The 13975-nt window shown below is 44.5% G+C and overlaps 1 protein-coding gene and 1 long non-coding RNA gene across 2 annotated transcripts in view; one reads left to right on the top strand and one right to left on the bottom strand.

Annotated features, from left to right (window-relative positions):
- LOC144781762 (uncharacterized) overlaps nt 1–13975 on the bottom strand; it is a 351692-nt gene that overhangs the window by 2044 nt on the left and 335673 nt on the right. The window contains exon 2 of the long non-coding RNA XR_013601061.1: nt 2857–2929. This is a non-coding gene — a long non-coding RNA (uncharacterized LOC144781762). The remainder of the gene's footprint in view (nt 1–2856; nt 2930–13975) is intronic.
- LOC144782566 (uncharacterized) overlaps nt 7366–13975 on the top strand; it is a 266745-nt gene continuing 260135 nt past the window's right edge. Inside the window, exon 1 of the mRNA XM_078661947.1 lies at nt 7366–7716. Coding sequence (XP_078518073.1) covers nt 7366–7716 — 351 coding nt within the window. The remainder of the gene's footprint in view (nt 7717–13975) is intronic.

The raw sequence follows: 13975 nt of genomic DNA, 5'->3' as shown, positions 1-13975 counted from the left end.
TTTCATTACTGGAAGGACAGGTGCCCATGGAGTGGAAGAAAGCGGTGGTGAACCCCATTCGTAAGAACGCAGCACTTCCATGGACAGATCTTTCAAACCTCCGGCCCATCTCTCTCCTGCCATACCTTAGCAAAATGACCGAGAAGCATGTGAACACCCACTTGTCTAATTACATCGAGACAGTGGAGGGTCTAGACCACTCTCAATCTGGGTTTAGACCCAATCACAGCACCGAATCTGCCCTCCTCTCAGTGACCGATAACATCAGGACGGCACTGGATGGAGGGGGCTCCATGATTCTGGTGCTGTTAGATCTATCTGCTGCCTTCGACACGGTGTCACATGAGATACTTCTCGTCATTTGAGGGAGGTGGGTATAGGAGACGTGGCTCTGTCCTGGTTGTAGAGTTTTCTCTCAGGCCGCTTACAAGGAGTCAGATTGGGCTCCCATTATTCCATCTCAAGGGAGCTTACCAAGGGAGTGCCACAGGGCTCATGCCTAAGTCCGACACTCTTCAATGTGTATGTGGCCCCCTTGGCAGACATTGTAAGAGCACACGGGTTCACCCCGATTTCGTATGCTGACGACACCCAACTTCTGTTCTCTTTTCAGACCCTCACGCCCGCAATACAAAAATCTTTTGCGGACGGTATGAGGGCAGTATCGGACTGGATGGCCTTAAATTGCCTCCAGTGTAATGTAGGCAAGACAGAGGTCATGCTGTTCGGAGAGGCCACTCTCCTGTGGTCTCCAGACTGGTGGACCTTGGACCTTGGACCAGCACCTAGCCCGAAACAGACCGTAAAAAAAATTTGGAGTGCGGTTAGATCAGGCACTATTGTTTAAAGAACATACGAGCCAAGTTGCAGGATCCTATTTCCGTGTTATCGGACTCTTATGTCGTGTTTTTCCATTCTTGCCAGATAACTACAGGAAAACACTCGTACAGACTCTAGTGATCAGTAGACTTGACTACTGTAATGGCCTGTTCATCTCGGCCAACGAGGAACAACTAAATAGACTACAAGTGGTCCAGAATACCGCGGCGAGACTTGTTCTCAACGCCCAGCCTAGGACCCCCTCGCGCCCCCTTCTGGCCAAACTCCACTGGTTGCCGGTTAGACAGCGTGTCAAATTTAAAATCTGTTGCACCATACATAGGTGTTTATTTGGCACTGGCCCCAAATACCTGAAGGAAAAATTTAATTTTTATAGTCCAGGACGCTCCCTGCGCTCTAGTAGTCAGCAGCTACTTCAAGTTGCAAGGATTAGGAGAGCTAGACAGGGAGGCCGAGCTCTCTCCTATAAAGGCCCCATTCTCTGGAACTCACTCCTTTTCACTCTGAAATAAACAACTAACTTTCTGTCCTTCAGGAAATCTCTAAAAACCCATTTATTTTTAACATCCTAAATATCAGCTACTTCACAGTACATAATTTTGATTGGGCTCTTCTGGTACAAGCGCAAGCGCGGAGATACCCCTATGGGGGTCGAGTCCTGCGCTATACAAGAATATAAATAAATAAATAAATACTCCGAAGCTTCTATCTTGACTGATTTTGGGCAGAAAAATGGCTCTTAACACACTTATTTTAGTTACAAAAGTGATAATTCACATGCAATAGTTATTTACAGTCAAAAGATTAAACAAAAAAAATCACCATTCCTGACCATCTGGAGAAGGTTTGACAGGTCCTGGGTCATTGTTTTTAGCAGAAAATTTATTTTTTTGACTGTGGCAAAAAAAAATTCCAATGTCAATTGGATTGTGCCTCAAGTTGAATAACCACTTTTTAAAGCCTCACAGTGACCAAAATTGAAATTTTTACAGACCTTTCCTCCTTATTAGAAGCTTCTATTTTTACTGATTTTGGGCAAGAACATGACTCTAAACACACTTATTTAAGTTCGAAAAGTGACATTTCACATGCAATAGTTATTTAAAGTCAAAAGATTTAACATTGAAAAATCACCATTCCAGACCTTCTGGAGACGGTCCGGGGTCATCATTTTTCATCCGAAAATTGACTCAGCGGACTGTACTAAAAATGATTCAAAATGTCAATTGGATCATGCCTCATGTTGAATAACTACTTTTGAGGCCCCACAGTGACCAAAATTGCCATTTTAACAACCTTTCCTCCTAGTTAGAATCTTCTATTTTGACCGATTTTGGGCAGGAAAAATACTCTAAACACACTTATTTTAGTTCCAAAAGTGACATTTCACATGCAATAGTTATTCACAGTCAAAAGATTTAACATTAAAAAATTACCATTCCTGACCATCTAGAGAAAGATTTTTTTGCACTGAACAAAAAAAATTATTCAAAGTATCCATTGGAGCGTGCATCATGTTGAGTAACCACTTTTTAAAGCCTCACAGTGACAAAAATTTAAATTTTTACAGAATTTTCCTCCTACTCAGAAGCTTCTATCTTGACTGATTTCAGGTAGAAAAATGACTCCATACACACTTATTTTAGTTACAAAAGTGATAATTCACATGCAATAGTTATTTACAGTCAAAAGATTAAACATTAAAAAATCACCATTCCTGACCATCTGGAGAAGGTTCGACATCATTTTTCAGCAGAAACTGTATTTTTTGGACTGTGCCAAAAAATGATTCCAAATGTGAAGTGGATTGTGCCTCATGTTGAATAACCACTTTTTAAGGCCTCACTGTAACTAAAATTGACATTTTTACAGACTCTCCCTGCTACTCAGAAGATTCTATTTTGACCGATTTCAGGCAGGAAAATGACTCTAAACACACTTAAATTAGTTCCAAAAGTGATACTTCAAATGGAATAGTTATTTACAGTCAAAAGATTAAACATTAAAAAAACTCACTATTCCTGACCATCTGGAGAAGGTTCGACAGGTCCTGGGTCATCGTTTTTCATCAGAAAATATATTTTTGGGACTGTACAAAAAATTATTCAAAATGTCAATTGGATCATGCCTCATGTTGAATAACCACTTTTAAAGGCCTCACAGTGACCAAAATTGACATTTTTACATACTTTTCCTTCTGCACAAAATTTTTATTTTAACCGATTTTGGGCAGGAAAATGACTTTAAACACATGTATTTAAGTTCTAAGAGTGATCATTCATATGCAATTGTTATTTAAAGTAAAAAAATGTAACATTAAAAATCACCATTACTGACCATCTGTAGACAGTTTGAAAGGTCCGGGGTCATCATTTTTCATCAAAAAATTGACTCAGTGGACTGCACCAAAAATTATTCCAAATGTCAATTGGATTGTGCCTCATGTTAAATACCCACTTTTAAAAGCCTCGCAGTGACCAAAATTGCCATGTTTACAGAAAATTCCTCTTATTTAGAAGCTTCTATTTTGACCGATTTCGGGCAGGATAATGATCCTAAACACACTTATTTTAGTTCCAAAAGTGATATTTCAAATGCAATAGTTATTTACAGTCAAAAGATTTAACTTACCAAGCCGTGAAGTGAACGGCCAGCGTGTCCAGTGTGTCCAGGCCTCAGCGCTCCAGCACCGCCGTGAGGGGAACGGCCAGCGCTATCGGGGGGACACCAGACTACATTACCCAGGTGCCCCGGCGGCGGGATTGACGCTGCACGAGCGCCCGAAGGCGCCTTAAAGAACGGAGCGGCCAGAGCTCCCTGGGGGGACTTACCAAGCCGTGAGGTGAACGGCCAGCGTGTCCAGTGTGTCCAGGCCTCAGCGCTCCAGCACCACCGTGAGGGGAACGGCCGGCGCTACCGGGGGGACATCAGACTACATTACCCAGGTGCCTCGGCGGCGGGAGTGACGCTGCACGAGCGCCCGAAGGCGCCCTAAAGAACGGAGCGGCCAGAGCTCCCTGGGGGGACTTATCAAGCCGTGAGGTGAACGGCCAGCGTGTCCAGTATGTCCAGGCCTCAGCGCTCCAGCACCGCCGTGAGGGGAACGGCCAGCGCTACCGGGGGGACACCAGACTACATTACTCAGGTGCCCTGGCGGCGGGAGTGACGCTGCACGAGCGCCCGAAGGCGCCTTAAAGAACGGAGCGGCCAGAGCTCCCTGGGGGGACTTACCAAGCCGTGAGGTGAACGGCCAGCATGTCCAGTGTGTCCAGGCCTCAGCGCTCCAGCACCGCCGTGAGGGGAACGGCCGGCGCTACCAGGGGGACACCAGACTACATTACCCAGGTGACTCGGCGGCGGGAGTGACGCTGCACGAGCGCCGAAGGCGCCTTAAAGAACGGAGCGGCCAGAGCTCCCTGGGGGGACTTACCAAGCCGTGAGGTGAACGGCCAGCGTGTCCAGTTTGTCCAGGCCTCAGCGCTCCAGCACCGCCGTGAGGGGAACGGCCAGCGCTACCGGGGGGACACCAGACTACATTACCCAGGTGCCCCGGCGGCGGGAGTGACGCTGCACGAGCGCCCGAAGGCGCCTTAAAGAACGGAACGCCCCTCGCACCCGCAAGTCGCGCGCGGGAGCTGCCCGGGACAAGGGCGGGACCATCTGTGGCCGTCCGGGGTCGACCAGGGACGGGACGGGCCACCCCCCTTGGTTTCAATTGTGAGTACGAGTTTAATTCTGTCGGGATAGTGGCATTTTGTTGTCCATAAATCATTGACTGTGACCCCACTGCCTGCGACTTTGGAAATACCCCCAACATGTCTATCCAATCTACCTTACCAGATAATTACCTATTGAAAGTAGTCACTAGAATAAACAGTGACAGAAGGAAATCGTTTGGCAAAGGTAACTTACCTGACCCTCCTTTGGTTTCATCTCTGGACCCTACTAATACGGATGTCAATAACACCAATAATACCATCATAGCAGCTGAGACTGATAATTTCTGTATTGATGTTGAGTCCACTGATGTTGAGGCCCCTGATGACCTTACTGTGATGGAAGATATACCTAATCCATCTGAGCCTCTTGAAGGCACCCCCCAACAGTCCACCAGGGCCACAAAATTTATGAGAGCCTGTAGGAAACCGGCTTTTAAACGGGGGAACCATTTGGCAAGAAAAAAAAAAAGGACACCATAAATAAGGAGAATACTGGTGAAATAGGGGCAACATCTAAAGTCAATTGTGTTTCCATCAATACTGACCAAATTGATCTGTTAGTGAGTACTATTGATGATAAATTGAAGTTGGTTGTGGAGCCTTTATTAGCTAAAATCGATGAATTGGGGGCTGAAGTATTAAGACTGAGGGCTGTGGTGGATCAGCATGTTACTAATTTGGATAAATTTATACCAATTATAAAGGATACTACATGCATTCAATCTGCACCCAAACAAGATAATGGAAGGCCTCGCCATGTTAACAGCGCCCCTCTTGCTACTACTGGAGCAAAACAAGCACCAAAGGTGACACCTGTATTGGCTCGCCCACTAGACCTTGACGCGGTCGACCTCAGCACATACCGGCGGTTGCGTCAGCAGCCGTAGTGCCTGTAGGTTTAAACCCTGATGCAAGAACACTACCAGCAGTAAATAGAGACAAGATCATGCCGATGCCAGTCGTGTCAGCCACACCAGCCGCTTTAGCGGGCACTGATGGGGTATCTGTAAGGATATGTAGACGACCAGTAGATCTTCCCCCTGAATGTGTACCCTATGTTGTGGTCTTAACTAACGTCCCAGCTTTAACCCAGGCCCCAGATACCCAGGAGTCCGGGGATTCTTTAAAAAACAAAACAATTTCAAGGTTGAATCGTCATTGTGGTTATCCAGTTGGCTACTCTGATCAAATTATATCTATCAGAAGGGTTAACTGGATTGGTAATACCCGGAAGAATGGTGGGGGTGATTGTGTGATTATTAATTTTAAACACCCGCAACATGTTGCGACGGTCTTGCTCAGAGCAGCTGCAATAACGCAGTCAGAGACAGATGTCGTTGCAAGACCATTGGGCTATTTTTATAACCATCTTCACAGGTTGCCTTCTGCTAACCGTAGGGAGGGGGCTACTAACTCTAATGTCAATTTTTCATCTATTGGAAATAGACCTGTGTTGCCCACCTTTAGCCCTGGTCTTCTTGATGGCAGACCTGTTTCGCCTATGTATATGTGGAATTCTGTCCCCGGAGGGATCAGATATGTAACACACACCCCCAACTTTGTACCTACTTGTGATAGCATCTTTTCATCTGCTAATGGGATGGTTTACCAAGTCCCAATCCAGAATAGGTACCAGTCCCTGAGTTTCCTGGACCAAAATGATTGACATCAGAAGGGATCTGGAATTAGGAGGGATGTTAACAAAAATTGTAATGGAGAGTCAGTTACGTTTGAAAATGAATTGGTTAGTAATGTACTTATAAATTGTATGTCTACTGAAGGAAATGATGAGAATTTTAGATATAACATTGAGCTTTCTAATTTAGATGAGAACCTGTCCATATTGAGTGATGGCCCGCCAAACGTTAGCCATTGTAGGAATAGTGAAATTTGCTATATCGCCAGTTGGAATATTGCAGGCCTGACGGCCAAGGAAGATATCTTAGGATGGAAAGAATTTATTGGTTTATTTGATATTATTTGCTTGCAGGAAACATGGTGCAAAAATTTCAAGGGTATTGATGGCTTTGTATCGTATGAACTTCCTGCCTTGGCATCACCCTCTGGTAGAGCAAAAGGGGGGTTGTTGGTTTTGATTTCAGTCAAGTTACCAATTCTGGTGAAAAAGCATGTATTAGTGGGGGCTCATTCCCAAATTCTATGGCTAGCACAAGAAGCGGGTAGAAATATCCTTTTGGTAAATATTTATAATAATATATTTGATGGCACTAAGCACACAGCAATTACTGACTTAGAAAATGCGCTAAGTAGTATTATGAATAATTTTAATGGTGTTTATGAATTTATTTTTGTGGGGGATTTTAATATTTCAGTTTGCCCCTTATCATCTCAGAAGTTATGTGGTGTCTACGATCGTTTGGGGGATGCCGATGTCCATTTTCCCCATAATCTGTATGGAGAAACTCTGAACAGTTTTCTGATAGATTATGATATGGAAATTTTGGAAAATGGAAAGAACGACTTAGGAGAAAGTCTACCGACTTTCACAGGGAGGGGGGCCAACACTGTCATTGATTTTATGTGCATGTCCTATAACCTAACCCCCTTGTGCTCAGAACTAAAGGTGGTGGATGTTATGCTAAGTGACCATAATTGCTTAACTATTGAAGCCATGATCTGGAAACCTGCCCCCATTTCCGATTCGGGTACTGTTGTTAATATTGAACCCCACAGACCTAATGGTTTTAGGTTGAGGTGGATAGGGGATAAAGCCGAAATAACATCTGATTCTATCATTAATAGCTGTATGATAGAAATCACGGCGATCCTCGAACAGGAAGAAAACATGGCTGACAGTATTGATCACTTTGGCAGGATTAATGCAATTATCAATAAGAAGTTCACTAGAGTAGCTGGGTACAATTGTAGACAAAAAAGGGGGTGGTTCGACCATGCCTGTTCTGCCGCCCGGAAAGACCTCGAAGAGGCCTTAGCAGTCAAACCGAGAGACAAGAGTCTGGTGACCCAACTTAGGCTGGATTACAACATGACACTTAAGCGCAGAAAGGCTGAACTCCAGCAGGAAGCGTGGGATAATCTCAGCCAAGCAGCAGAACTGAAGAATTGTACACTGTTTTGGGCCACTGTGAATTGTCCATTTCTTAAGGACAAGAAGGTTCCGGAGCTAACGTCTAACGTGAGTAAGGAATCATGGATTCAACATTTTTCCATTATTTTTGACTCTGGTAACGGACCGATCTCCTCTGGAGATAGTTGGCCTATTGTTGCCTTAAATATCACGATATCTGAGGTTATGGATAGTATTAGAGCCAGCAAGGGAGGGAAGGCCCAGGGACCAGACGGGGTGCCTATAGATGTGTACAAGACCGCCCCGGAGATATGGGGCCCATTTTGGTAAAAAAATTTAATACAGCAGTTAGTTGTGAGATACCATCAACATGGGCTGAATCAATCATTGTTCCCATTTTTAAAAAAGGTGAGCGGGGTGACGCAAAAAATTATCGGCCGATATCCTTATTGGATTCATCGGTAAAAGTCATGAGCCGGGTCCTTTTAATCAGATTAGAGGAATGGGCAGAGACCAACGGGATCTTAACCGACAGTCAGTTTGGGTTTAGGAAGGGTCGTGGCACCATTGAGCAATGCTTGAATTTAGAACTTTTGGTAGGGAAATACACCCAGGCCAAAAAAGAGTCTATTTATTTATGTTTCGCTGACCTTAGCAGTGCTTTTGATATGGTAGATCACGCTAACTTTGGGCCAAACTAATTGAAATGGGAGCCCCTGAAGGCATAGTTCACTTCTTGGCCCGCCTGTATGAAAAATTATGTACCAGTGTTCGGTATGGAATTAATGGGGAGTGTACGAGCAAGTTCAGGATCGGAAGGGGAATAAGGCAGGGGTGTGTTTTAGCACCCCTGCTCTTCACACTCTTTATTAATGAGGTGGATTCTGTCCTACAAACAGTTGCGGCGGACGTCCCGAGAGTTAACAATCTTAACATCCCGGTGTTACGTTATGCGGATGACGCCGTGCTGCTGTCAACGACCCCGTTAGGTCTTCAACGTTTGATGGACAGGTTTGTACTGTTCATCAAGAGTAGGAAGCTGGTGATTAATAGGACAAAAACCTATGTTATGGAGTGTGGGTCAGGACGATCTAAAAAGAAATGTAATTCCCATTATTCCATAGAAGGTGAACCGGTCCAAAAAGTTGATACATTTTGCTACTTGGGGATTACATTCACCAAAAACGGTAATTGGGATATCGAACACAAAGCTGTTAAAACAAAGATGACGAGGAGTGCCAATGGGGTATTTGTATTTGCCAAGAAGTTGGGGAATAGGCGTATTAAAGACATGTTAAATATTTTCCAATCCAGATGTCTTTCCGTGGCCTTTTATGGGGCCGGAATATGGGGTGTGTCACCAGCCGGGAGTCTGCAGGTAGAGGAAAATAATTTTCTGAAAAGGCTCCTGTGCTTACCTAAATCTACCTCCAATAACTTGGTACATAAGGAAATGGGGATCCAATTTTTGAACGACATGATTATGTTAAGACCCTTATTATTGTGGCGCACGGTATGGCTGAATGATGGTACTTCTCTGAATAGAGCCATCATTAATGATTGCCTTACTTTGGATCAGCATCTAAAGATCCCCTGGATCAAATATACGATTGATAGTTTCCAGAAGGTTTTTGGGTTTAATGTGTCCAATGATCGAAATTGTGCCTCTGAAATTTCTAAGTCCAATTTGAAAATCACCTTCTTGAATTATTGTGCAGAGAGACGTGCTTTGGAGGAATTGAATCTCTCTACCTGTATGTTGTATAACAGTCTGAATGACTTTATTGGACTCCAACCGTACCTGACACAGGTGACAAGAGTTTCGCACCAGTTTGTGCTGACCAGGATGAGGATGGGAACAGTACATTATCCAGTAGCGTGTCCCAATGTAAAAATGCACCCATCCGGACCTTGTGCTTGTGATAATAATGCTGAGCAAAGCACTATGCACTTTCTTTTATCGTGTCAACTGTATGGTGAACTGCGGAAAATTTTCTTAAAGCCCATGTTGAAAAGATTTGGAGTAAGAGCAATCAACGACTCTATGAAACTGCTTTTTAATTTCCACCACCCGGACATTTGCTTTTTTACGGCTACTTTTCTGCTTAAAGCAATTGGTGCTAGGAAAAGCATGTGTTTTTAATTATTTTAATTATTTATTCCATCCCCTTCTGGATAATCATGTATTATGTGTTTTTGTTTTTATTACTGATCAAATGTTCTGTATTTATTACTGTGTGTGCTTTTATGGACATGTTTTCTATGCTCCGAATAAAGCCTTATGAAACTGAAACTGACAAAGATATACATCCTTTAAGATGATCGCCAGATAAAGTTCTGCCTTATCTTCTATCATTATCTAAGTCTGGTCTTATGTTTACGTCGGTTAAGTTACATTTAGCGGCCATCTCGACCTACAGACGTTCTGCAGGAGCTGCATCCCTTTGCTCTAATCGCCTGATCAAACAATTTCTAAAGGGGCTTTTCAGAACTTTACTATCCATCAGAGATCCTCTTCCAGAATGGAGACTCAATCTGGTGTTACAGTAGCTCATGAAGCATCCATTTGAGCCTGTTCACAAAGCTGACCTCAAGTACCTCTCCTGGTAAACAGCACTTTTAGTGGCGCTCACCTCTGCTCGGAGAGTCAGTAAAATCCAGGCTTTCACTATCAAACAACCTTATTTGAAATTCACCAATGATTATGTCCTCCTCAGAACGAATCCACCGTTTATTTCGAAGGTTCCCTCTACATTCCATCTTAATGAACCTGTTATACTGTGTTCTTTCTTTCCAAATCCGTCTTCCTCTGCTGAGAAATCTTTGCATACCTTGGATGTTAAAAGGTGTCTGAAATTATATATTTCACATACTGTGTCCATCAGAAAATCTGATCAATTATTTTTTTCTTATGGTGGTCAAAAGCCAGGAACAGGTGTGACTAAATCCACTATTGCAAGGTGGATTGCATCTACTATCCAATTCTGCCATTCTAAAGCTGGACATCTTTTATCTATGAAACCCAAGGCCCACTCCACAAGGGCAGTGTCCTCATCTACTGCTCTGATTGTCGGAGTACCTTGTTTGGAGTGCTGCGACTTGGAAAAATGTGCTCACTTTTACACACCATTACTGTCTTGATCTGGCAACAGAAGCTGAATTAGCAGTGGGTCAACCTTTTAAATAAGGTAAGCCTCTGTAAGGAGGTGATTATATCATTACATGGTGACATATTTACGGTGTATTGTTGCTTTCTGGTTTTCAGACAGTGTTTCTCAAATATATAGATGTACATATATATATATATATATATATATATATTACCTACTGGCGGTCGCCAGTAGGTATATATAGTTAGGATTTTTTCTCTATGGGTTTTTTGAAAATTCTATGTCTAATAACTTTGGCGTTTGTGGACGGAATTGGCTGAAATTTTCTGGAAAATGGCACATTTCGTTTCTGAGCAGCCCCTAGAAATTTGGGGGGAGTTCGTCAAGGGGGGGCCGAGAAAAAAGGGGGGTCCCAAAACGTGCTTTTAACATTGAGTTTTCCATAGGGCGGTTGGCCTCACTTTTAGGCCGAACGGCTGAATGGATTTCCACGAAACTTGGCAAAATTGTAGGGACTGGTAGCCCGATGTGCCTTTGCTAGGTCTCAATATATGTGCTTCAGTGGATTTTGAGAAATTAACGTTCAAAAAAAGATATATATCTGTAACAGCGGACCAGGCAGCGCTCCGGTTCGCGGACTTTACGCGTTACGAAGCTTTGTGAAGCGAAGCTGATTGGTTCTCCGGCGTCTGTAAACATTCCAAACAGTCCGTAGCGGCCGCCATCTTGTCTCTCGGTAGGATCGAGAGACAAGAGGAGGCCAAAGCGAAGGGGCAAATGACCATAAGGGGGCATAGTAGATCCTCCCTGACCCTCTAGGTTTGATGTGGAGGTTTTAAAAGGGCCCCGCGGGGCAAAAAAAATAAAAATAATAATAATCGAACGGCTGAATGGATTTGCACGAAACTTGGCAAAATTGTAGGGACTGGTAGCCCGATGTGCCTTTGCTAGGTCTCAATATATGTGCTTCAGTGGATTTTGAGAAATTAACGTTCAAAAAAAGATATATATCTGTAACAGCGCTCCGCTTCGCGTACTTTTCGCGTTACGGAGCTTTGCGAAGCTGATTGGTTCTCCGGCGTCTGTAAACATTGCAAACAGTCCGTAGCGGCCGCCATCTTGTCTCTCGGGAGGATCGAGAGACAAGAGGAGGCCAAAGCGAAGGGGCAAATGACCATAAGGGGGCATAGTAGATCCTCCTTGACCTCTTAGGTTTGATGTGGAGGTTTTAAAAGGGCCCCGCGGGGCAAAAAAAATAATAATAATAATAATCGAACGGCTGAATGGATTTGCACGAAACTTGGCAAAATTGTAGGGACTGGTAGCTCAATGTGCCTTTGCTAGGTCTCAATATATGTGCTTCAGTGGATTTTGAGAAATTAACGTTCAAAAAAAGATATATATCTGTAACAGCGCTCCGCTTCGCGGAGATAAAATTATCTCTGTATTACCTAGCTGTTGCTAACACCAGTTAGCGACCACTAGTAGGAGATAGCGACCATCTTGGGCCCCACTTTGCATGTGAGTGATATTTATCACTAATGACATGCAAAGTGGGCATGCCAAGATGTTAGCGAATGGAAACAGTCGCTAACATCGCTATCTCCTATTACCAACTTTTGGAAATATTCGCGATAAGCGCGAATATCTCCAAAAGCTACCACCTGCCCTGAGCAGTTCTTAGCCATGTTATCCAATGGGAGGTGGATAACATGGCTAAGAGCATTAGCTCGGTAATGCATGAATATCGCTGAGTTTTCAGCGATATTAATGCATTGCGGTCGTTTTTATCGTATTTGCGATAAACCTTGATAATAGCAAGGTTTATCTGCGATAATTTCTGACGATGCTTAGCGATAAAAAATTCGTTGCTAAGCATCGTTAGGGATAAATATCGCTTAACTTTGGTAATATGCCCCAACGTCTGTTAACGTTAGATTCGAAGGAAATCAGGAAGTGTTGAAAAACATTGTCTGCGCCATCTTGCCTTTTTTCAAATGCCACACTTTTGTCGTGCACGGCAGTCATTTTAGATGCCTTGACCAGACCCACTCTCTGCACGCTGTCGATCCTTAGCATGGCTCCCCACCCTCGCAAGCATCTCCCCCAGGCAGTGGTCACCCCCGCTCTCTGTCTTATGCATGGGTAATAAACCTCCCCCCATCTGCGCTGCTCTTCCCTGAGAATCACACCCTGTGCCCGCCCGACACCTCCCTTTCGCCCTATTCAGTACCGCACCCTCTGACACTTCTTTTCCTGTGTGTCCGATTGTCCAGGCCGGTCCTAGGCTATCAGCTAGCCCTGCAGATGTAGTTTATGGCCCCAGCTGTAAAGAATCACCCCTCTTCAAAGGAGTTATAGTAGATCAAGGCCCACACTCGATGAGATCCGTCACAGCAGACGCGTTCCTATTATCTGAAAACCATCCTGTATTGTGATTGGGGAGGGGACCGAGCCTGAAGCGGAAGATTCCAGGGATGACTCTTTGTACATCAAAGTTTTTATAATTATGTGTCACTTTAAAAATATATAGCACTCCAACAAAGTAGTAAGATTATAAAACTTTAATAACTTATAAATATATACAACAAAACAAAAACAGTAATAACATAAACACATTTTTAGGGAAAAACAACGAAGTAGCGGTCGGCTGTGCGAATAGTCCCAACGCAGCACAACGTCCAGATTTCTGGACGGCACCCAGGTGATGTTGCCTGGGTGCCGCACTGATTTCGGCATCCGGCGTGGGGCGTCGCGGGGGGTGGGTCATCAGTAGCAAACTGTTGTGCGAATAGTTCCAAGGCAGCAGAACGATGGCACCAAGGTGATGTCCAGTAAGTTGCCGCACTGGTTTTGGTATCCTACAATGCTGCTCCGAATAACGGCGTGGGGCGCCCCGGGGGGGGGGGGGGGAGGCGGCGTGAACGGGCCTCTCCAGGTGGAGTCTCGTCTGTTGTAGTGGGGCGCCCCTTTACCGTTTCAGTTGCCATTCCGTCTGCTTTTGGTCCACTGTGTCAAAAGCCGCAATTCAGCTGAGTTGCGCCCACTCTTGCGGTGCAGCGATAGGCGGCTGTCACAGGACTCTCAAAATGGCGGCAGGCTGTTTCCTTTTTGGGCCTGGTCCACTGAAATGGCCCTGGGACACCTTGGAAATCGGACGCTTGTCTGCTAGGTCTTGGACCCCATTCTCGAAAGCGTCCCCTCCGCCTTGAGGATTCATCAAAAGTTTTGGGGGCCCCCGACTCCTGCAGGCTTCT

Source organism: Lissotriton helveticus, chromosome 9 (genome assembly GCF_964261635.1).
Source record: "Lissotriton helveticus chromosome 9, aLisHel1.1, whole genome shotgun sequence".
NCBI lineage: Eukaryota > Metazoa > Chordata > Amphibia > Caudata > Salamandridae > Lissotriton > Lissotriton helveticus.
Note: the sequence above shows the minus strand (reverse complement) of the source record. Positions and strands in the feature narration are given on the sequence as shown.